This window comes from Aulonocara stuartgranti, assembly GCF_965226115.1.
Source record: "Aulonocara stuartgranti genome assembly, chromosome: 17".
Classification (NCBI taxonomy): Eukaryota; Metazoa; Chordata; class Actinopteri; order Cichliformes; family Cichlidae; genus Aulonocara; species Aulonocara stuartgranti.
In genome coordinates, this window is record NC_138953.1 from 12,112,975 (window position 1) to 12,138,159 (window position 25,185).

Sequence of the window (25,185 nt, forward strand, 5' to 3'; positions counted from 1 at the left end):
TCAGTTACTTCAAGTTACTCGTTAGTTTCAGAGTAACTAGTTACTAGGGAAAGTAACTTTGGTTTTACTCAGAATTCTCTTGTTAATGTGTTGCTTCCGTAACTGGATACCCAGCAAGATTGCCAGTCTTCTAGCTTGCTTACTTGCCACAAGTGCACTGTGCCACCTACCAATAGAAAGGAAAAAATAATGTGCACATTTCCACGAGAGAAATCCCACGCCTGATTCTATCCTAGCCTGCTTTTTACATCCAACACAAAAACTGCAGTCGTGGTGCTTTCGATTGTACTCAGAACTCGGAAATTCTGCCTTCTGAACAGGAAGATGTAGGTAACACCAGACTGCAGATGAGCTGCATACAGGGCTGGACTGGGACAAAAAAAATCGTCCCGGGCATTTTGACTAGAGACCGGCCCACCATTATAGGAAAAATCATAAAGCCTTTGAATGAAAATAAACACTGTTGTGACAGTGATGTACACTGTTCTGATGGTATATATGTATCAATCTATCAATTGTTTGTTGCAAGACTCAGATAATTATTTTTTTAAAAGTGAGACATTTTAAATGAGAATAAGAAAGTATTTCCTTGTGCCCCCCTTTCCCTTTTAATGCCCTACATGGACCCTTGGCAACACTTTGCTAGATCCGCCCCTGCACAGTTACCAGCTGTCAGCTACTTAGAAAAGGATCCTGGTGTTATTTGTCTCTCAGAAACAGTTCATAACTTCCCTTCAACTCATTCATGTCACCTAAAAGGTAAACCTGTTTCTCCATCACAGCTCTGATGATCCAGTAAGGACATCTCCTGGTTTCATCTTCATGTTTCCCTCTCACCACACAACCAAACCATATCATGACCAGCAGGTTTACAGCTGTGGCTCCAGCCAACATCAGCTGATACTAGAAATTAATATTAAATAAATTCTAACAGCAGCTGATCAAGCTTAAACGTGCTGCTGTTGTTTACCGTGACATCTGCTGGTTTCCTCTTTCTGGCGCAAAGTGGGCGATAAATAAACAAGAGAGAAAAGCCGATCAGCTGATCATTGATCAGTTTCATGATTGAAGTAGAAACAGGAGAGGGAGGGTGAGAGGATGAGAGAAGAAGAGGCAGCTGTGCAGCAAAGACACAGAATAACTTTGTGTCTTTTTCATTGTAGCTGAAGTCTGGGACAAACTGTGTTCCTTTTCACCTCAATACGAAACGCGTGATATTTTCTCTGAATACGAGACGATTCCGTTTTTTACGGGACGGTTGGAAACTCTAATAATTAACCTTATGAACAAAATAAAGTTCAACATCAGTAACATAGCACCCACCCAGCTGTATAGAAACCCCGTCATGCTAGCTAGCACGCAGTACGAAAAAGTCAGCATAACAAAAATAAACTCCACCTAAACTTGGTTCATATCTGACCCAGATAGACTGCAGGTTATAACTTCTTACCTGAAGATCAGTTCACCTGACACTCTCGGACCAGCGGCCGCTTCGGGTCTCTCCTCTTGCCTCCCTTTTCCTTCATCCACCTGCTGGCTTCCACCACTTGCTAATGTTATTGAATCTGTGGAAGCTCCGCGATAGCCACCTCACGAAGTAACGAATAACGAGCCTCTCTAAATCCCAGTAACGAATAACGCGTTCCCGGTTTTGGCATAATAACTAGTTACCGTGCTCGTTACCACAATAATAACGTAGTTACTGTAACGCGTTACTTAATAACGCGTTAGTCCCAACACTGGTTGTCCCAGGGTGAGATCTAAAACCTGCAGGACACCAGCACTTGAGGCCTGGAGTTCCCCAACCCTACACACTGAAGGTTCCAGAGTTAGTACTAGCTTATTTGTTTGGTAATTAATAATGAATTTCATAATCTTAGAAAGTGTTACCCTATCTGTGGTCGTTTGCCTTCATAAGAGCTTTTTAGATACTAACGTCCTCTGACCACAACTTTATTGGCATTTACAGCATGGACACATGTTAGGGATCAGTAGGAAAAAAGATTTACAGAATGTGCAGGTGGTAATTATGTGGTAATTTAACTATGTCCATGTCTTCAATGGAAAGGACTGCCAGACTGCAACATATAAAAAACGATGTCACTTCACAGTATTTTGTATTAAACTGCCTTTTTTAAAAAAAAATTATGAACCGATTGTGGTGGAATCTGAATCATTGCAGCCCACTTTTTTACCTACTGAAATAATCTATTATGATAAAGACAGCCCTTTTTGAAGAAGCCAAGCATGAACAATCCAAAATTACTAGACAGGGTAAACAGGGCCTGTTCGAAAAAATAAGTAGTAATTATGTGTGCAAGTTTTTTTTTTTTAACTGTAACTTCACAAAGTTACGAAGTCATCCACATGCATTGCTAAATGAGGCAACAGTGTTTGTAGGAAAAACCAAACCATTATTAACCCTCTTATAAAAGGAATGTTAGGTGAAGTGGATAAGCATGTAGTTAGTGTGAATAAAAACCCTTGGTGGATGGGTGATTTTAGAACTGTGACATGTCTGAAAAGATCACCATATACAAATGTTAATGGGTGTGCTGTGTCTTTACATTGAAAGTTATCACTGAGAGAGAAAGAAGCAACAGAAGTTGTCTTACTTTGTTCTCTCAAACAGTTCACAGCCTCTGTGTGGGTGCAGCTGCTGTGAGAGAGAAAGCGAGAGCAGAAGCTACATCAGCTATAGATTTTTCACTGAGTATGAAAGAGATAATTCTGGAAGACAAAGTTGCTAATTAGCACAACAATGAGGTGAACGGAAGCGTAATGATCACTGCTGAGCGTGAGCAAGATGTATTGTGCCCCAGTTGAAATTGCTGAAATTTTTCATATTAAACATCAAATTATTATCTAAATTCCTACATTGAAAACTGAATACCGTCCAAATCACAAATAAACAGCATCTATAAACTAATATTAAACAGGTTTGAGCAAACATGGTCAGGGCTTTGTTCACTTTGGGAAAAAAAAAAAATAGAACTTGACTGTCCGGTCTGTTTCCTTGTGTAGCTGCAGTAACAAAGAAAAAAAAAAGCCAAACTGCCTGCTTTTTTTCCTCAGATGCAGCCTATTCTTCATTGACTTGTCCTTAGTGATGCCCCACTACGCAGTCCATCAGAGATAAAACTGTACATTCTCTAAAGTGAATTGGCAAGAGGACGTTGAGCTGATTTGGCAGCCACCACTGAACCAAAGTGCTGCTAAAAACCCCTCTGACTGAGATGAATAGAGAAAAAGCCCTCTAGGGTACGTTTGTTTGTGAGGCATTTTCAGGTGACTGATGTAAAATATTCACAGCATCACCAGCCTTTAATTTCAAACATGGATTTTTACCTCACCCAAATGAAGACGAATGCCAAAACAAAGCTGCCTTTAAGAAGAGCATTGGTCCCCTGGTTTTAAGAGATAACATATTTAAATGGTGGAAACGCTTGGCCTGAAGGCCTGTAGGACTGAGCGAAGCAGCTCTGGAAAATAATCAAAGACGGGAAAAATGAGATAGGAGTGCAAAAAAGAAAAAAATGGCTCTGCTGTTACATAGTGTGATGAATCAGCCCTTCCATTTCAGTAATTTCCTTTGAGAGCTGCCGTCATTTGTCAAACATTTTGCGGTACGAGTTAAGGTGTCATATGCGGGTGAGTGGAAGAGATGAGACGAGGACAGAAAAGCCTTATTTAGAGGGCCTTTTAGCCCAGGATCCAAGTACACAGGAAAAGTTGCAATAGTCATCCTACTTACCTTTTATTTGCTGCACCAGCTCGTCCACATTGAAGATTCATTAAACTAAGCTTGTGAGGGGAATATCACTGACAGGAAGGAGAAGTGATAAGGATTGCTTGACCCAATCTGCTGTGCCTGCCTTAGCTGTTCAGCCATTACACTCAGTTTGTCCAAGTTAAGGAGCGCACAAATAAAGTTTGAGCATCTGAAGATTAGCAGATAACTTCTGCTGAGCAACAATTTCAGAGCACAGGGCTTCCAAAGTTTGAGGCTGTTTTGATGCGATGATAAAGAAAACCAAATGAAAAAAGACAAAGTACTTTGTCATCGTGAGCATGGATGAATAATTCATTATGGACAGATCTTTTTTTTCATGGCCATTATTCAGAAAGGAAGATAAATGCTCTTCTTTTTAGCTCTTAACCATGTTCTTCACCAAATTTTAACACAAGTTCCCTTCCTTGATATGTTGTAGACAAAGAAGCTGATTATGGCAAAGCTGAAATCTGACTTTAGATGTCAAGAAGAAGCTGGGAGATCTCTTCTCCCAGCTTCCTCTTTTTCATGTGCTGTAGGTTAACAGAGGTGAGGCCCGAGGAGCTAAAACAACACAGAGTCAAATTCGCTCCCTCGCCCCTCTTCCACTACTTGCAGTAAAAAAGCATAGCTTAGTTTCCCTTAGTGAACATAAAAGCACATTGAGTATTAAATTGCACTTTCTGCTACCAGAGGTCCCCCTCTGTCCCCCCGTGCCTTTTTCCCCCCATTCCAAAAGCCACACAATAATCACATTCTGATGCTATTTGCTTCCTCCTCCTCTTTTTTCTTGCTTATACTTTATAAGCTTATCCCCCCCTTTGGTTGACATTAGAGTGTAAGCCAGTGCAACAAAGTGGTCTTAAACATGCACGGAAATCCTCAAAGACTGAATAAACAGGCGGAAACGTATCTCAGATGCAAATGTGGATTTGCACATCCACTACGCCGTGGTGATTAAGGGAACAGCAATTCTTGAAGGTGCAGAGAATGAGGCAATTTTGAGATGAGCGATGAATTTTTTTTTAAACATGAAACATTAATGTCATCTTGTACTTTTTTTCTCCATCAAGCAGAAAGTGCAGCCATTCAAAGTCCATTGTTGCTCAAACATCTGACAACACAAGCTCACTAAGTGACATTTTATGCTGTTTTGTGGAATTATTCATATGAGAGATTTGCAGCAGTGATGAATGTTCATCAGTAAAATGCTCCTAACTTGTATTATAATAATATTAAAGCCACATTTTTAAATAATGAATGTGCCTCAGAGCCATCTGTATCAGTGGAACATGTTAAAGGGCTAAGTGATATTTTGCCCTGCCAAGGCTTCACACTAGTAACACACAGGCTATCATCCATTTACTTGCCTGGCAAGACACTTCATAATCTGATTCAGAGAAGACAGGTATCTTAACAGCCAGCTTGTGGCGTAATTACCTTTTATCAAGGTAATTACAAATTAAATTTTATTTAATTTGTAATTACCTTTTATCAAGGTAATTACAAATTAAATTTTATTTAATTTGTTAGCTTCAGTTCATCTACAATTAAATCAAACAAAACTGTATCTCTAATGATTTCTTGTCAGTCAGTTGTCAGAAAGAAAATATTTCTTAGTAAGTCTGTGAAAAATCAAGTGCATTCCAGTTAGGATGAACTGTTTTTTTTAACTATATATATATATATATATATATATATATATATATATATAAATATAAAAAAATATTAAAATATTTAAAAAAATTAAGTCGTCTTAATTTTTTTTCCTCCCATGTCCCTTGCGGGGCTCCGTATGTATGAACATATGGGTGGGTTAAAAAGTGTTTTTCCAGAATATTAAAATAAAAGCGTAAGTAATGTAAGTGCATCAAATATCTACATAAGACTTTGAGTTTGTGTTTAAATCAATAAAGTGCTGCAAAAAAAATACCTGGAGCTAAAAATTTAATTCCACTCGAGGTGTTGCAAAAAAACAAAATGTAAATTTGTTCTATGCATTTGGTTTTCTATAACTGATTTTGAGCATATTTATTATTGGAAACTGCATCAGTTTAATATCTGTGATGGAGCATAATAGAAATAAGCATTGGTGCCCTTCAGTGTTCTGATTATTAGTATTTTAGTCCCAGGCTTTTATAGTCATTATTCTCAGTCAATAAGTTTCCATTTTACTTGTCAGAGAGTGTGAAATAGAGAGATAATACTGATGTTCACACATTTTAGATAATACTTTGAAAGTATCACACTAATCAAACAGCTTCCATTTGTCATGCTTGCAGGGTCAGCGTCACAAAAGGTGATAAGGATTATATTCATTTTATTGTGGTAACATTTTGAGTGCCTTTATTGATTATACTTTTATGTTTTTTTACGTTAACAAAAAAGAGAGCTGATTTTGAGGTTGGTCAGATTTGTTTGATTTCATGTGCTTCCTGTTGAATAATCTTATTGAATTTGCTCTGTTTTCTTCTTTTCTGTTATCATGTTTATCTGGTTGCAGTGAAACAGCTTCACTGCTGCTCTACCAAATAAAACAGATTTGAACTAGAGGGAGAAATTGAGGTGTCCTTTACTCTGTGTGTACACAACCTTTCCAGTGGGAGACGTGAGATTCACCATCTATCTTCTTCCACTGTGAAAACTGAGGAAAACAAGCAGCTGTGCTGTGCTTAGTCCAGTTACGATGCCAAATCCTGGCTCTGGCTCTCACCTGCTCCAAAAGTCAAAATGGCACACTTGTGTGTTGGGCCACTGTGCCATCTCAGAGGGGAGCAATGTTAACTTTACAAGCAGCAGTGTTTCCCCTGAACGAATGTGTGTGGCAGCAGCAGACCTACATATTTTACAGACAAGAGTGTAAGAAGAAGCTGAGGAGGATGCCTTCAGGGGTCACTGGGGAATGCCTGCTTTGCTTGACTATAGAGACAAATTAAAGGAAAAACACAAACAAACAAGTGAGGTACCACAACAAATGTGTGGGTAAAAAAGCTCACTGAATGATAAAAATAAAATGAGTTAAAAACAGCATTTCCGATCTCAGTTTTGTTAAATGCCTGTTGGAAATTTTAGAGACTCTAAATATGAGATTATCTTTGGAAAAAGAGGTATTCATTCTTTTAGTAGACTTCCAGAGCACTCAATTTTTCTCAGTCGCTCATCCAGCTAGGTTTCAGCGTTAAACTAGAGTCTATTACATGACCAACTCAGAAAGACAGACAACCGTTCATGTTCAATCAACACCTAAAGCTAAATTAGAAGCCAAAATTAACCCAACATATACCAGGGGCGGAGCGTGGGGGTGGCTTACGGGGCTTAAGCCCGGGTTGTTTTGTCAGAAGCCCGGGGTATTTTGGAGTGTAATTTTTTCATAGTTAGATGCCTGGCTGACAACTGTATAAAACAAAAAGTACACACAATATTCGAAGCACATAGTGCACACTGTGGGAATTTACGACTGTGCGTGAATCCCCCCCTGATATTGGTATGATCCGAGCTCAGGCACTAAGCGACTGAGCGAGGGGGCGGGGGGAGCTGCTGCCCGTGAGTGCGCTGTTGGAGAGACGGAGCCAGCCATACTAAGGAGAGCTTAAGTTTGACCAGGTACCAAAGCAAATCATTCGTACCGTACAAATAATGTAAATATGACGGTGCATCACGAAAGATTGATATGAAACTGATCACTTGACCAATATTATTTTACTCGCTCTTCAAGTGAATCAACAAATGGCGAAATGAAAAGCCGAACAAATGCTATTTTTTAGAGAGTCTTAGCTTACGTGTGTTTATTTCATATTTTCAGTTCTTACCCTCCCCGACTAAATCGGTTTCAGTTATGTACTGAAATATAAGAATGGACATTAGAGGCTTCTTTCAAAGAAAAAACTCTGGTAAATGTTATTTTATATATTATGCTTTGTATGTTGTTCAGTATATTTCTATGCAAAACAAGAGGGATTTCAGTACACAGCAGGATATTCACAGTTATAACCAGATATTTACACTTTAGGGAGAAAATTTTTTTACTGTACAACATCAATTTAGAGTAAACTTTTGTTTTAGATAAATATTGAAATATCTTTTGAATTAGTTAAATGTCAGAATAAAGAGAGACAGAGCTGTCTATTTTTTATCACTTTCATTAAATTTAGGAGTACATGTACACTAAGTTTATTGTTAATTAATAAGAAAACTCCAGACGATTCCATTCTGAGCTGAAGAAGCTTCTGATTGGTTAGTAGAGTCCATGTGAGTAAACTGGTGGCACAGCTGTGGATGCATATAAGGCAAAACACAGAGCCTGTTTCTGTGACATGGGAAAATCAAGAGATGTCAACCAAAACACCAGGAAAAGAACTGTGGAGCTCCATAAGTGTGGCTCAGTTTGAATACAATTTGGTGCCATTTGCAATTAAAAAACACAGATAGTTTCTCTCTTTACTCTTAAAGTTAACAAATATGTTTTTATATTTATCAATCTAAAAAAATAAACATTTAGTCTGATTTGATGTTACAATTAAAAAAGTGTTTTGATCTGAAGAGTTTGTAAATATCTGGTTTCAACTGTATATTTGATGATTGTCAGCACAAAGAGAGAGAGAGAGGAGCAGAGATTGAGATGGAGAATGAGGACAGAACAGAGATGAACAAGAGCAGGTGAGACACACATGTTAGTCAAATGGTTGCTTACTAAAAGTATCACCGTATCATAGGTCCTCATGTATCTCGTACCTAGTGTTTCTTTTTAGGTTTGTTATTTTTCAAATTCTATATTTATTAAGTTCTGCAGGCTTGTTTGCACAACAAGGCTAAATAATTATATAAACTTTTCTCAATCTAAATATTGTACTTTGGTAGAATTAAATAAATAAGTGTAGTGCAGGTCTATGATGATTTTTAGTGCTACTATCATCTAGTTCTGATTGTGGTTATGTCTTGGTTAAGTCCTCAGTAGTCCTGCTTTTGAACTGTTGTAGTCCTGTTTTAATTCTGGATCAGTTCTGGGTCTGGTTGAATTGGGGTTTAGTCCTCGTGTCTTGATACAGCCCCGACTTCGTTCTGTCTCGCTGCTTAATTAAAAAACTAGTTTAAGGTGTCCTGCATGTGTGATATATATATTTCCCTATATGAAGTCATTCTTTTTTGAACAAAACTCAAAACAGAGCCTATTAATCTTTCAGTCATTTCTACACCCCCCCCCCCCCCCCCCTCAAAAAAAAAAAAATCCCACATGCATACTACCCTTTAGGGCTAAGCCCCGGGTGTTTCAAATGTCTGGCTCCTCCTCTGACATATACCCAGCTGGACTGTGGGTGGAAATAAGAGCACCTCTGCATAGATGCAGCTTATAGTAGCCACATAGCACTGTACTAGTAACACTTCTTTTAGAACCTCTTTAGTCAAAGTAGGATTGTTATTTCATCTCTACTAATTCATATTTGCCAGAATGTTTCTGTTCCCACACCTGCCAGCCACTTGTATAGCCTATGATTGGAGAACACAACCCTGCTCTTCCATGTCAAAGAACATGAAATATTTTTTTTTTTAAAGCCAGTAAAGTCAAGGGGAGAAAGAAACAAAAATGAATGGTGGAAACTTAGACTGGAAGAGGGTTGCAGAGTGGTGTGTAGCAACAAGACTGTCTGCTGGCTAAAGTATTTTAAGTAGCCCACTTATATTTGCTTGTAGGTTAACTCAAAAGGAAATAGGCAGAGCAATCTTGACGTTGGCATGGGGAAGTGTCAGGTTCACTGGCAGAGTTTTAGCTTGAGGTCAGTTAATTGTTCATGGTAAATTATGCTGAGGTTATCGTCATGGTATTCCTAGCTTTTAAACCCCTTTTTGTAGATTCGTATTCAGCAAAAATTGGACCATTGTTTTTCACCAACCAGCTCAAAAAAGGTTGATAGTTCATGAACTATGTGCATTTTAACAGGATTTATCTATTAATTCTAGAGTGGAATATTTTCATGTGCCATATTTGCTTTAACAGTAGGTTGATTATTTTAGCCAATATATTTTTTCAGGTTTTATTATAGAAGGCATTTTTGTGGGGTTTTTTTTGTTTGTTTTTTAATTTTCATGCTCATTATATTTGTATTGTTCATTGTTGCCATCCAGAGAATACAAAAGGCTTTCATTTCAGTTATCAAATCTTTATCGGAAATCTATGGGACTTTGTTACAATGATCGTGTTATGGTGATGCCTGTTTCAGCAAAGTTTAGATCTTGATCTTTTAAAAATTGTGATTAAAAATACTTGTCTTATGAACCAATATTTTTTTAAATATGGTTTTAGGTTTAGTGAATTCTAAATGAGTACTAGGCTTGTAATAAGTTAATCAAAAGGTAAGCCTGGAGGGTATAGTGAAAAGTGTCACGTCCACAGCATGTATGAGCGTCACAAAGCGCTTATTCTACAAAAGCCTTTAAGCGCAATTAAATGTTCCATTAAATGCAGCTGTTAGTTATTCAAACATAGTCAGCACAGTTATCTTGTATACAATTATGGTGCATTAATAATTCCCCCGCCAACGGATCCGTGGCTTTTACTGATCACAGTTTAAAAAAAAAAAGTCTTGACTCCTTTAGCAAAAAACTTTTTTTTTTCATTTTTGGGTTGCTTTCTAATAGGGAAGGCTGACTGTGCACACATGCTCTGCTCCACTGGGTTCCTTTTGCAGATGGCCTCATTGCTATGCATAGAAAAGCCATCTTTAGATTTGCATTTGGTCAATTTTCCACTTTAAGTTGGACATCTGTCTGTGTTAGAAATTAATTTGTATGTCACTATATAGGCTGCTTGGATTTTAATTAATAGCATTAAGGCATCCATAACAAAAAGAAGAATGGAAGTCCATCTCTCTCCAATGCTTTACTGCTGTCTCCCTGTCCTGGAGAATGAAAATTGTGATTTTTTTTAATAAGCAATAGACTATATTTTTTGTAAATTGAAAAATACTTGCTCAGTAAGGTTTTTATTTTATGGGGTATTGATACAATGTGTGCATGCATACAGCAGATATAGAGCTCCCAGCCATTATTCCTCTGCACGTCTCTTTGCACTCTGTGTTATTCATTGACCTTGTAGTTGTCAAAAGCAGATGTCAAAAGAGACAACTTTTCTGCCCACAGCGGCAAAAGTCTTCCTTTTCCTCCTGGCTGGATACCACAGTTGCCGTCATTAATCTGGCAAGGAGATGGAGTTACTTTTATTAGACTCTTGGGAAATTATTAAAAGAAGACAGCGTCATGGTTTTTGGCAATAATTCACGAGTGACAGCGACAGAGATGGATTTCCCTTCAGGTTGTCAGCTTATCTTTGGTGCCTGTGGATCCTGCATGCATATACACATGCGCTAAATTAAGCTTTTGTCAACAATGATTGAGCTGAGATTGCTCACAAACTATATAAGCTCAAAAGGACAGGAGAAATGGGTGACTGTTTTGTCAGCACAAATCTGGTGTTTTGGAGGGACTTGGATATAGTTTGCATGTTTCAAGGCTCCTTGGAATAGTTTTTTTTACACCCCTATCAAAAGTTGTTCTCTCGTTCCCCAACTTTTCTCACGCCCAAGTTTTAACACATCTTCTTCAGCAGATTTAACATTCACTCCATAAAAATGGGCTTTTCGAGAAAGAATCTGTTTAGAGTTCAGCGTGTCTTTATCACCACACAACCTAGTATTATGAATAACACTGCAAGCCGTTTTGTGGCTTTTTACTGCACATTTTTATAATGTTGTTATTTCACCTCCAAGAATGATGCCCTAACCCTGACGTAGAACCTAACCTTTCCATGTGTCATTTTACTGCCTTAAAGGACATACTATAACCTTAAAAAGCATTGACATGTGCCTGAAGTGATGTTCTATTTATGCAGAGTTCCACATTGGATCACATCTTGTGTAAAAATCTCTGAACTGTAACACCTCTCAGTTTGTTCAGATTTTGTGCTTAATTTAGCTGGCTTGAGACATTTATTAAGTTGTGTACTTGACTCTTTTGAGTCAAATGTAAGGTTGTAGGTCATGTAAGTTTGCTTTCGCTGCATGCTGACCTATGCCATTTTCTGGCTTTTTACGCTGAATAGCAACAGCTTCTCCCTGTTTTCACCAATTTGTATTGCAATTTTCATTATAATGGACTGAGCACATAAGAAGAAAGCCTCTGAAAAGATTTACATTCCAACTGTGGAGTGGTGCGTTACAGTGCAAATGATTAATTGAGTCAAAACCCATTTTTAAAAATAACCTTTTATTTCCAAAGGACAGAAAAGGTTTTAAGCCAAAATGTCAAGACAACCTTCTTCAAATGGACGGTGAGAAAGCCAGCAGTGACTACACTCGCTTTGGATGGTCACCCTGTTCAGTGCACAAAGAGGAATACTATCGTTGCCCACCTCTCAATTTTAAATACACTTAGTCATTGAGGGCTAGCAGGAGGGACTATGCGCTTACCTGCTGCTCCTTGGCAGGTAGCTCCATGCCCTCCTGGGTTTTAATTGCACCTTAGAACACATATGCATCAACACTACAATGAGCGGGTGGAGGGAGGTTTGGAGTCTTCTCCCACCCCCATTCTCTGCGGCCTGCTGGAGCGGGGGGGCTAGTAGGAGGAGTTGGCCGTCCGACTGCGGTCTGGGGTGTGGGGCCTCCCTGCTGCTGCGGAGTCGGGGTGGTCTGCCTCTCCCCACCGCAGGGAAAAGGGTAACACCACCTGGGTCTGGGTGCAATTCCCCCCTCCAGGGGCAAGAGTACCTAGACCCGGTTTGTAGAGTACGCTTGGGGAGTGTGATTGTGTGTACAGCGTCTCTTTATGTCTGTCTCCACGTTGGTTGAGTGTGGAGTAAGTGCATATGAGAGCATGAGGGTGGGAATGGATGTTTGTGTCTGTGTGTGCCCGTATGTCTGTGTCTATATGTCAGGTTGGGTATCAGACGCCACCTCTCTGGGGACATCTCAGGCCCTCCAAGGTTTGGAGGCCTATCTCCACCCACCACCACTTCCCCTGCCGGTGGCGGACTCCCTCAGGTGTCGGTGCGTTGGTGGTTCTTTGTGTCTGGGGGTGGGCGTCCGGGTACACACCGGCTCACTCCTTGGCGGCCGCTTGTCGGGGCCTGGGTCCTGGGGCTCGCTCGGGCCCCTTTGGAGGTGGGGTGCCCCCGGCCTCTCGGCCTGGGGCTCGGTCACTCAGGCACAGCTGGGGGCCGGCGGAGCTCACGGGCGCGTCACTGCAACTCCCCCTGACTTCTGCTCCGCGGCTGCTGGGCGAGCCCTCATCTGGGACTCTCCTCAGCTCTTACTGGAACAGTGGCGCGGCTGCCCCTCTGTTGGTCTTCCATGGTCTCTTGTGTTCTGGGGGCCTCTGGATGTCTGGAGTTTTGATCTCCTCCATACCCACTTCACACCCTGGAGGACGGGGCTGTGGCCCCCCCACACTCCCTAGCAGATCATTACATGGAGAAACCTTTGGAATGCAAGCATGCTGATCCACACAGGTATGCACACATGGGTATTCACAGACGCGGACTAAAGCTTTCTTGGCTGCTGCCTCAAAGCACACTGTGCGCTGTCTATCTTGCGTGCTGCACAATATCGTTTATTATTTAGTAAATATTGATATCTATGACTAGCTAGTTTATTGTGATGGTGCTTTGTTTTCTCTATTATTATGTTGCTCTTTGTTGTTTGCTGTCTCCTCTGTTTGTTTTTTTTTTTTGTTTGTTTGTTTTTTTTTTCTCCATACAGGTGACCCAGGAGTTCTTTTTTTTTTTTTTCTCTCTCTTCCCCCCCCTTCTCACCGTCTCTTCTCCCCTTTTCTTTCTTTCTCTCCCCCTCTTTCTCTCATTCATTCCCCCTGTCCTATTTATTAAAAATAAGTAAATAAATAAATAAATAAATGACAAAGGATGAACTGAAGCTCTGCCATCACGTAATGTCGCATACTGCTGTTTCTGATGTCATTTAAAAAAAAAAAAAAGAGGAATACTATTAGTGTAATCACTCTGCCACACATTCTTGCACTCAGTCACTGTATTTTAAAACCAATTTCTCTTCAACGCACCTTAATGCATCAATTTATGATTAACAGCAAGGAATGGCCTAATGGTGCTAGAAAATTGAAGCAGTCGCTGTATAAATTGTTTGCTTTTTGTCTTGCTCTCTTTTTCTTATGAAATTCAGTGAAGCATTCATTAAATTACAACATTTTAATTTAGAGTGACAAAGAAATGGAGAATTTGTTGTAAAGTAGAGAATAAGCAGAGTTTTAATAGATCACCCAACCGGTAATAGAAATAAACACATTCAGCTCGAGTGGAGCTGTGGATCAGTTATCTGCCTAAATGACTTCAAAAGCTTCATTTGTCCCAGAGAGTCATTTCCTCCTGACACACAGGAGGAGATTAATGAAGAAACAGGGCAAAGACAGGTTCACCCGACTTGTTCATACAAGCAAGCAACAGATGCAGCGCAAGAAACATTATCTAATCTTCTACACTCTGTTAGATTTGTTGTCATTTATTTCTTGGTTCTAGTTTTCCTAAATGCTGCATTAGCATCGCATATTCATCAGTTTCACATCTGTTATAGAATCAGCTTTGCTTTTTCTTTTTTTTCCCCCTATACCGCCGATTTGATGCGATAAGCGAAAAGCTTCGAGTACAAATAACAGGTGCTGTTTTTGTGAATTTACCAAGGAAACTGTAAGATCACTTGAGTTGGGTCTGCAGCTCGGACAAAAGCATGCGGTGATGATTACAACACATACTGTTTATTCAAACAAACAGGAGATTTCAGAAAATCTGGACAATACTTACACACAGGACTCACTGTTTAACATTGTGTGAAAACCAATAGTGACTGCATGCAGCACATTTGTCATGCACACATCTCTTCTCCAATAGACGCTCGATTTTCGAGGAAAAGCCTGCACATACTTGTCTATATGTTAGTGAATTTTCATAGCTTTTTCCTTTCCTACTCCCACTTGCTTGGACCTTTTCTGTTGAGTCAATTAACCTGACTTGGAGCAGGTGTGTAAAACAAACTCCTCCAGCTGGCGCTTCCCACGCTCACAATTCATGAACATATCTTGTTTCCAGTGATGTTTGTCTGCCGTAGCTTTTTAATATTAACTTCACTTGAATTTCTTGCACTAGCTTTTTGTAATCTTTATAACTGTGGGACATTGTCAGATATGCGAAAATAACATAACAGATTGTCAGATGTACAGAAATAATAATCGCATAATGAAGCATGGCATGTGGGTAAGGCTGCCGTTTCCTCTATAAACGAGCTGGTAAATGACCTGCTGTCCGTGCCAAATCAACAACTTCTGCCAACTTGTTTGGCGTCTCGCTTCATGTCACTGAACTGTTTCCATGACTTATCTAAGAGTTCTCTCAGGGAAAGAGAAACTTGTGCAAACCGAGTCTGTTACTTCCCTCAAGCTGCAGTAATGTAATCTCCTCAAACTGTCAGTAGCCTGCTCGAGTTGTAATTTATTCTTTCATCAAGACTTTACACCTCCCACACAGCCACATCAATTTCCTCTGGGTAAAGTTTTTCGTTGTGAAGCCTGCCCCACTCTCTTCTCTCAGTCACCAAATTGTCAGACTACCATCACAGCCAACTGCGCTTGTTTCGAGCGACTGAAAAATGGGGTGCTTGATTGCTCATGATTGAAGCAAACACACCCACTGCCAGAAGTATAGTTATGTTTTCTGCACCTCCACAGGTGGACTAAAAGTTGCCAAAAATAAGCTTGTTACACTGTGTTAATCTCACATTATATACCTATGACCAAGTATTGTCTTGTGTGTCACTGATTTTAAAAGAAACCTAAATAAGAATAACTAGTTTGATTAACGTTTCAGTGGTTTACGGTTTCCATGTTTCTGTTTCTTCTTTGTGTTATCTGTTTGCCTCAAAGACAGAAAATTTAGAAACACCACACAGCTCGAAAGCTGTTTGTCACCACAGAAAACATCGAAAACAAGGGATTTGCCGTGACATGCCACTGGGTTTTGAGCACTAATGACTAAAATAATTAATGATTTTAGATATAGACAAATGCTAAATTAGTGGAAAATCTAGATGGTTCAGCCAAACAAGCAAGCAGCAATATCTTTGGAAAAGATTATGGCTCTCACCCTGGTTAGTTTTCCAAAATTGTGCAGATTTTGTACAAATTCAGTGCTTTTTCCCAGGTTGTACGGTAGTTAGTCAGTTCCTTAACTGTATCTTTAAAATGTATGTCACAGATGTGCCTGTCACAAATGAGATTTCTTTAGAACTATAATTCCATCACCTTCTGGGACATAATGACAAACAGTCATATAGAACATCATTTAGACTAAGAGCCTACCATAAGAGCCAGTGTAAAATGAAGCCAGTCCAATATGGCTTTATACTATGCGTTTATATTCAGTCAGTCACACTTGCTCTTAGTTCTAATTGCCTCATCATTTTGTCACGCCATTTTAATGTTCATGTTGATGATGAAATACACATACAAAGTAAATATATTTTGATCCCAGATATGTATTAATTTACCACCATTATGACACTAAGCAAATGACAGCTACACAAAATAGGACAAGAAGGACTTGGACCAGGGAGTGAAAAACAGCACATGGGATTGTGGGTAGTTCTCTCTTAAACCTAGACTCGGTGTATGCTGACCGTGTTCAGGAGAAGGCCAGCTGCATTGCTGCAGACTTAACCCTTCCAGTAAATTAACTGTTTGTTACGGAGCCCCGGAAGGGACATGGGAGGAAAAAAAATTAAGACGGACTTTTGCGAGATCTCGCAAAACAAACTTGGGATCTCGCAAAACTTTTAGCCGCATTCTTCGGAGGCCGCCAGCTCGAAGCCGACCAGGGGGTCGAGGCACGATGTGCCGGGAGAGCGGTGTTCCTCCTCCTGTAGTAGGTCTCGACCGCCTGTTAGCTTCGAGATGGTGGGTGTCAGATCTCCAAAAACGTAGCAGCACTTTTGCAAATATGTGATGTCTTGTAAACCGAGCAGATATTTGACATTTACACCACTACATTCACGCCTCAAAATATCTTACAAGTTTATTTTGTGACCCAGAAAGAGTAATATTACAACTAAGTAGCTGCCGCCATTGTTGGAATTCAACTTTTGTGAGACCTCGCAAAAGTTTTGCGAGATCCCGAGTTAGTTTTGCGAGATCTGGAGTTTGTTTTGCGAGATCTGGAGTTTGTTTTGCGAGATCTCGCAAAACAAACTCGGGATGTCGCAAAAGTTCATTGTAATTTTTTTTTCTCCCATGTCTCTTGCGGGGCTCCGTTTGTCTCTCTGCCATCTGGAAGAAGGTAAAGGAGTTTAAAAACAAAAACCACCAGTCATGCCTTAAAAGAGCTGCGGACATGCCGCAGACAACTGCACTTTACAACATTTTTTTAAAATTGTTTGCCTGTTACATATCTTATTGTATAAAAAAAATGCTCTGTTGCTTATATTTATTTATTGTGTGTTTGTCTATGTTAAATACTGTCTGTTCTATGATGAGGTACACCACAGGATGTTATTATGTGACTACACCATGAATCATATATCTGGAAAGCTAATGATCTTTTGTTTTTAGCGCTAATTAGCAACTGTTAGCATGCAAAAATGAAACGGTTGAACATTATACCTGGCAAGCGTGTTAGCACGAACATGCGAGGAAGCTGATTCACTTCAAAGTGCTCCTGTGTTCCTGCAGTCGCACAGAGCCTCTGGTGTGCTGCTTAGTTTCGTCCGAAATAGAACTGTTGTGAGGATTTATGGGATTACCAAATCATTCCTCCGACTGCATCTGATCTAATGTGTATTTGTATCCGTCATTTTGCAGTAAAATATTAACATGTAAAAATGAATCTGTCATCATCGAGTCTGAAAAATGGCTTCACTGTTTACCGCGATGAGTATGCTGCCAATCCTCTCATCATATTTCAACCTACGTAGTCTTGGAACAATATTGCATGCCTCCTGTAAAAGTTTGAACAAAGCAATTACACAAACCCTCAGGTGTATAATTGAAGATGACATGCTTACACGGGCTTACAATGCATTTTAGCATGTTATTGGTGTCAGTGGGTATTATACTGGGTAAACATAATGTAGAGATGAATTTGACAGATGACACCCCAACTTACTCATTACGCCTTACGCTGCGGACCCGATCACAACTCAATTTCCAGCTCACTGGCTCACAGAGTCATTATCCTAAATATGATTTGCTCAATGGAGAAGTCTAAATAATCTGTAATATATTTAGTGTTTCTCAGAAGAGGAGATGTAGAGGGAATGACTGTTAATCTTATTCTGCATGATCTGCGTTCGCTTCCATCCTCCTTTGTCATAGCTCACTCTCTGTATGTGTTTGTATATTTAATGCCATTAGAGAGTTACTTTCACAGTATGAATTGCTGTTATGCCCCTCTGGTTTCCTCCCTTTAGGTGACCGAAACAAGGACGGGTCCTCTTGGATGCAGTAACTATGACAACCTCGACTCTGTCAGCTCCGTTTTGGTTCAGAGCCCTGAAAACAAGATTCATTTGCAAGGTTGGCCATCCATAATTGAACTCCCCCAATTTCTGATGGAATTGTCACAGTGTCTGTTCTCTGGCAGGCCTATAACTGCAACACGAGAGTGTCAGAATGAATTTAGCTTCAATCACTCTTTTGCTTTTTTTTTTTTCTTTTTTAGCCATGCATTGCTTGCAGACTTCTGAAGTGAATCCTGGGCAGTAATGATTCAGAACAAAAGTAGCAGAACTACACAGTAATACTAAAACTTAAAGTGAATCTCAGCATATTGCATCTGACGCCAAGTGTATGTCAAACATGGGAGACAAAAAAAAGAAAGAAAATGAGAGCTGGTCTTCGGTGATTTACAGATCTACCATAGAAAAGCTATCTAAACACAATTTTTGCAGTAGCTAAAGTGCTTACAGCTCCCACTTCATTCATCCATGTGACATTTCCATGTTTGTGCCCTGTTTTTGTCCTTGCCTTAGGCCTCCAGGCCATTCTGCCAGAGTATCTGAGGGCCAGGTTTGTGCAAGCAGCTCTTAGCTACATTGGCTGTAATGAGGAGGGCCAGTTTGTGTGCCGAAACAACGACTGCTGGTGCCAGTGTGCCGTCGACTATCCACAGTGTAATTGCCCCGAGGTGGATCTGAGGGCTATGGAAGCTAGTTTTCTGCAAATCCGAGATTCCTGGAACATGGCTAACCAAGAATTTGAAGAGTCAGGTCAGTGTTTTATTATTTGTATTTATTTATGCCATTTTAAATGACCCTCTCACTGACTGCAAATAGCACCCTGTTGTTGGAGGCACTGATGGAAAAATCAAACTGACGATCTTTGAAAAAGGGACTATTACATCCAATCTATGCAATAGCAATTCAACATTACACAGTGTAATACTTTTTGGACCCATGTGTTTGCAGCCTCTTGCAAACACACATGGTTATGAAAACAACTAAGAAGCCCTGTTCATTTAACTTACTTAGACGCAACAGATTTTTTCCCTGTTCTGCACATGTTTTAATTTTATTGTTTTTATCTGTTTTCAGGGTTTTTGAGGGAAATAAACTATTAAACCATTTCCTGATCATAACAAATTGTCAGTTGTACATATCAGCACACACCTTTTATTTAGTATTATTTGGAATTCTTGCATGCAACAGCTTACATTAATTGTCTTTGATTTACATTCAGTAAGAAGATTATTTGCATTATCTGCAGATAACTATTGTCTGCAGTAATATCTATCTAGCAGCATGGGTGGAACCTCCCTGCCTTTCTATGGATGAACATGGGTACACAAATGGCAATCACTGTATAAGATTTGCGAGATGGATGTGTAAAAGAGTAAAAGCTATCCATTCATCAGCTGATGTGGACTTCTATTAGAGCAGCTGATCTTCCTGGATTGCGGTTGAGCTTGACTTCATGGCCTCGATGATTTAATGATATGTTCAATTTTCTGTGACTTACAAAGTATGAGGATCATTAATATTAAAAGATGTGTGATTTCTGTAAAACAAAGGATGTTTTGAGGAGGTATTCTAAAACAATTAAATATCAGCTACGTTAAGGCTCTTAACAAATGAATGAAATGAAGGTACCTTACTTCATTGTGTTGATGTAAAAATCTTATAAATCCAATCCTGCCGTAAAGCAGCACTGATTATTGATCAGTAACACTTGTCTTAGTGGCCTAATACAGCAAGAGGTATTAAGTAAATAGCTGACGTAGTAGAAACAGCAAAATAATGAAATTAATAAAATTTCTCTGGTGAAAATCGAACCACTTTTCGAGCATTCAGATTAATAACACTTTTGTGACCTTTGAACCCGTCTTTAGGAAAAAAATGCATGGATGATTTACAAAGTCCAGTACATGAAAGAGGAGCAATTACAGCAATATTACTGGGTCAACAGTGATTCAGTCAGAAGTAAGCTCTTCACTGCGGTAGGAGCTGTCATGCCTTTTGAAACACAATACAGTTGCTCTAATCTGTTTGCAGAATACAATTTAATAGCTTTGTAATAGCACTAGCAATGATGTTGCAGTTGTTTTAACCAATGTCTCATTAGCTTTTGCATTTTTTTCCACTAATGTACCCGTTGACCGTTATGTCAAACTCTTCTTCCTCAGTCTTGAATTTTACTGTATCTTGCAGCATAGCTCTGCATCCATGTTTCCCTGTCATTATTAAAACTGTGCTGCATCCACAGGCTCTAAGGGCATCTTGCTGTTTCACTCATTTCCAGCTCTGCCTTAAGCTGTTTTCAGTGCACCTAGCTGGCTGTGTGTTATTACCGGCTACATGCTTCTGTACTAAGGGCAACTTGATTAGTGCGCAGTTGGCAATGACTTAAGCAGCAAGGTGCCCAGAGAACTGCAGTTACACTGCTGTATTAAATAATGAAAAATAAGTTTCCTTGAAACCCCTGAGGATCTACTTGTATAGTCAATCTAATAGAGGACAACTCGCACCAGCAGCAGAGAGATTAATAATCATAACTCTTATTGTTAAATGAGCTTCCTACCATCAGAGGATGGTGGACATGATTTGTTTTAAGTCCCACCACCCACTGAGTGGTAACTGTTTAATAATTAAGACATCATATTTTTTATACCTGGATCAGTATCCTATCTCAGTGTTTGGCTAAGACAAACCATAGTCATAACAGAGCATTGAAACAGTGTGGAAAACTAGACTCAGGGGAGCATAAATAAGAGAGTGCACTTCATATCCAAGAGAGATCCAAGAGGCTTTAGTCTAAATAAACTGCAATATGTTGCAGTAAGTCAAATACATGCTTAAAGTTGCCGGACTACTAAGACGCATAAGTTATTAATTATAACCTCATAATTAAGTAATTTAAGAAAACCCTGCCAAATAAGCCTCCTTACACGCGTCGTTACCCTTCAGCCTCCTTGTGTTATTTTTGATAAGACCCACGCTGTGTCTGTACTTGTGTTCCTGAAAATCTGACAGTGTTTTCTATTTTTAAAATTGTACAAAAGGAGAATGCCGTTACCTTCCTGGGTTCAGCAGCTGACAAGATAATAATGGTCATTAGAGCGCAAGTTTCCAGGGATGAGGTATTGTTGTCTTGGTGATAAAATAATAGTTTAGTTAAGAAGTTACTTGCCATTCCCACCTTCTCATGGTTATTCAACATTATGATTTTGCCATGATGTTAACTATATTAAATTAATCAGTATTGTTTTTTAGCCTGAAAGTACACCTATATTCTATATGTTTCCTACTTAATGAGCCAAATGACAGTATAAAATAATCAATAATAATAAGAAGAAGTGAATGTACCTATTGTTTTGCCCATTTTTGAAGTCAAATCTGCTACTCCTCCCAGAAACACAGGGTCAGCAAACTTACTGGAAAGAAAATACAAAAACAATTTACATATCCACTGAAACAGGTCAAAACTCAACGTTCAATGTCAAAATAAGAACAAGATACAATGTGAATCCATTGTAAGGAATGAACATGAATAGAAATAAGATGGAAGTATGCTAGTAATGTCAAAAATAAAAAAAAAAATACAAAAAGCACTGCAACAGAAGTAAGTCTTGATCTGTGATTTAAAAGAAGACACTGACAAAGCGAGCCAGACCATTCCACTAACAAGGAGTCCTTAGAGCAAATGCTCGATTGCATTTTGTGTTTAAGACTGACATAGAAATTTTTAACAGGTTTCTGCCTGAGGATTTGAGGCTGAGCTATTACTGTGCAAGTAGTACAGTGTGTAGTACTGTGAGCTCACGGCCTATCATTTGCTTCCAAGGAGCCAGACTTCTTTTAATTTTGACATAGTGAGACATAGTTCTTCAAGCTTTCTGAAGGTCTTTCAAAGTTTTTCTTTGGATATTTGCTGCTTTTTCACTCATTTTCAAGACTAGTCCTTGTACCTGACCATTTTGTTTTTTTAAATTATTAACTCACATGACACAGACCGATTAATCATTTAAAAATTTAACTCAAGGGATAAACCAATGTTGTGCCAACAGATAGATACAAGATAGAGAACAAATTTTAAAACTACATCATCAGGTACATTAGGTACCATAAATTGTTTCCATCAATGGAAGGATGGCTGTCAAGAATTTCTAAAAATGAGTCTTCACTAATCCCATGTAAATGTACACCCATCTGGAACAACCCTAATATCCTACAAAACAACAATATGATAAACTTCAAAGCAATTAAATACTTGGTACATCTATTTGAAAGACTAGACTATTCTATTTGACAGATTAGTTTTACAACATGGGATTAACGAGAATAGATTTTTAGAATATCAACAAATTAAATCTATAATAAAAAAAGAAATTCAAGCCTTATCAAGTCAAATTACAAACACCATTAAGTGTGGTACAATTCCTCAATCTCAAACCCCCCAAATTACTGAATACTGCAAACTAAAATATGCAGGAAAACTCTCTGTTAAAATGACTAGAAACCCCAATCTACAATTAATACAATCCTGCATAGAGTGCACCAAATGGGTCAACGGATGTTCACGTTGGGTTTTGTGCTGTCTAACAGCTGCTCACACTGTCAGGGCAATATACCTGACAATTACATCCACCTGTTCAGAGGTTTTGGTGCCATTCCAGCCTCCCCTTCAGTTTTCTTGTTGGGCAACTTAGATGATTTCACAAGAAGCCATTTTGAAGGAAGGGAAATGGGGAAAAGGGGTCTGAGGTATCCCAGATTACACAAGAACATGGACTGAGAATCAGTGGCCAAGTCTTGCAGAGTATCTTGAAAAAGATTTCAAACTTGAATCCAAGTTTGAAGTCTTTGGTTCAAACTGTTGTTATCATGTGAGCAGGAGGAAGCCAACATTCAGAGAAGAGCTTTGGAATGTTCTTCAAGAATCCTCTACAGCTATCTCTGAGGACTACTTAAAGAAATAATATTTTTTTACCGGATATATTGTATCTTCATGTATGGTTGCACATTTCACTACATTTCTAGCAAGAAATAGAGAAAGGAGGAATGGCTCAATACTTATAGTACTGTTTATTATGGGGCCAGGGCATGAAGGACTTAAAAACTAATAAGTAAAATGTTAAAATCAGCTCTATGGGTAATGGGCAACCTGTATAGGGTCATGGACTCTATAAAATGGAGTAATAGGTTCACTTTTCTCGGTTCCCATAAAATGCCATTGCAATATTGGAACGAAGAGAAAATAAAAGCAAGAATGATAGTCTGAGTATTGATTACTTATTGTATCCTCACAATATATCTATAACACAGGTACTTGTAGGCCTTAATAAAAGTGAGTAATATTAACTCTTTATTGGAAAGGTTAGACTTTAGTTGGATGCTAGAGACAAAAAAGATTCCAGCTGCACGATGTGTAATCTTGATAATGTGGCTGAAGGATCAGAAATTTACTGCTCCTTTTTTTAAAATCACTTTTGGGCATTTTATTAGACAGTGGAAGGAGGCAGGAAATGTGAGGAGGGGGAATCAGATGCAGTAAAGAACCAGCCACTCAATGCTAGAGGCATTTGTATCAATGTAATAGCTAAACACGTGGCTATTGAGCCACTCCCACAGTTATTTTTTTCAGACTGAACACATTTATATTACCCTGGTTTTTAATTTTCATAGTCAACCACTTAAACCCCTTTTGTCTTCCAGAATAATAAATCGTACTAGTTAAAATAGTTGGGAAATTTAAATTTATTGGGAAATATAATATTTATAGTAATCCTTCTATACAGTGTGTGCATAGCCAGTCTACATTAATATTATATATTAGTGCTGTCAGCGTTAATCTAGTTAAAATGATGTTAACACCATAACCGCAATAACGCAGCAAATCTCTGTTAGAGAATTAACGCGGCTCGACCTGTGCGTGGGGCTGCACAATGTGTCAATGTGTTAGCGCGGTTAGCTCGTTAAAGCGTTAGTGCCGTGCAGCCCCATGCACGGGGCGATCCGTGTTAACTCGCTAACGGAGACAGCACTGTTGTATATATTTCACACATACTGAAACATGTAACAAACAATATTCTCCTGAATGAAAAATTATTTTCTTATGCTACTTTTATGGATTATGGTTTTTTTTCTCCTTTTTTTCTATAACTGGACAATGATCTGACAATATCCTTTAACAGCCAGTGTCACTTAAACTTGCTTTGTCTTGTCAGATTTGCATTTTGCTACTAAGCTTGTTTTTATTGCAGGTTTGCATGACTGATGTTTTAATGTTTCAATAAGTTAAGCGCAATGCTAAAATATTTATATAAGCTGAGATATATTCTTATTCTTCTTTGACGCATAATCCTGTTGTTATTCAAAATGTAAATCACAGTGATGGTTATTACGATGAAGACACGGATGGGATGTTTTAAAAGACAGACTCGTTCTTGGATTATGCCATCTCATTGGACGCCAGTAATAGTCTTATCTTTTAAACTATTTTTAGTTAAGACAAATTAATATATCACACAATCTGCTAAATCTGTGATTAGAAGAAAGAAAAAAAATAGTGGTGGCGGCAGCACCATGTGATTTTTCTTTAGTTTTCAAAATACAGGTCATAGAAAACACTCAGCTTATGAATTTCACAGGAACATGTAAAGCTTTTTGCATAATCAGCAGGGAAGGCGTTGGGGCTTAATTGGTTTCCCAAATTGATGCTTTATTATCCAGACAAACAGCACAGTCTTTTTCTAATCAGAAGTGAGCATGTTTTCGATTTTCCATACATCCAATCATGATTGTGATGATATTGTTATTGAAATGTAATCTGTTAGCACACGAGGCAAACAGCATTTCTGAAGGGCTGACAGATGTTATCCTCTGTGCTCCAGGCCCATCCTGATTTCCCCCTGACAG

At 38.9% G+C, this 25,185-nt stretch overlaps 1 protein-coding gene and 1 long non-coding RNA gene across 2 annotated transcripts in view; both read left to right on the forward strand.

Annotated features, from left to right (window-relative positions):
• The window catches only part of LOC309692844 (BMP/retinoic acid-inducible neural-specific protein 3-like), a 68,449-nt gene that overhangs the window by 34,141 nt on the left and 9,123 nt on the right, over positions 1–25,185 (forward strand). The window contains exons 6-7 of the mRNA XM_082511673.1: positions 18,244–18,349; positions 18,805–19,041. Of these exons, the coding sequence (XP_082367799.1) occupies positions 18,244–18,349; positions 18,805–19,041 (343 nt within the window). The remainder of the gene's footprint in view (positions 1–18,243; positions 18,350–18,804; positions 19,042–25,185) is intronic.
• LOC309692867 lies at positions 7,061–8,968 on the forward strand. Its single transcript, XR_014272499.1, has 3 exons — positions 7,061–7,375; positions 7,575–7,662; positions 8,358–8,968. It is a non-coding gene; the product is annotated as an uncharacterized lncRNA (long non-coding RNA).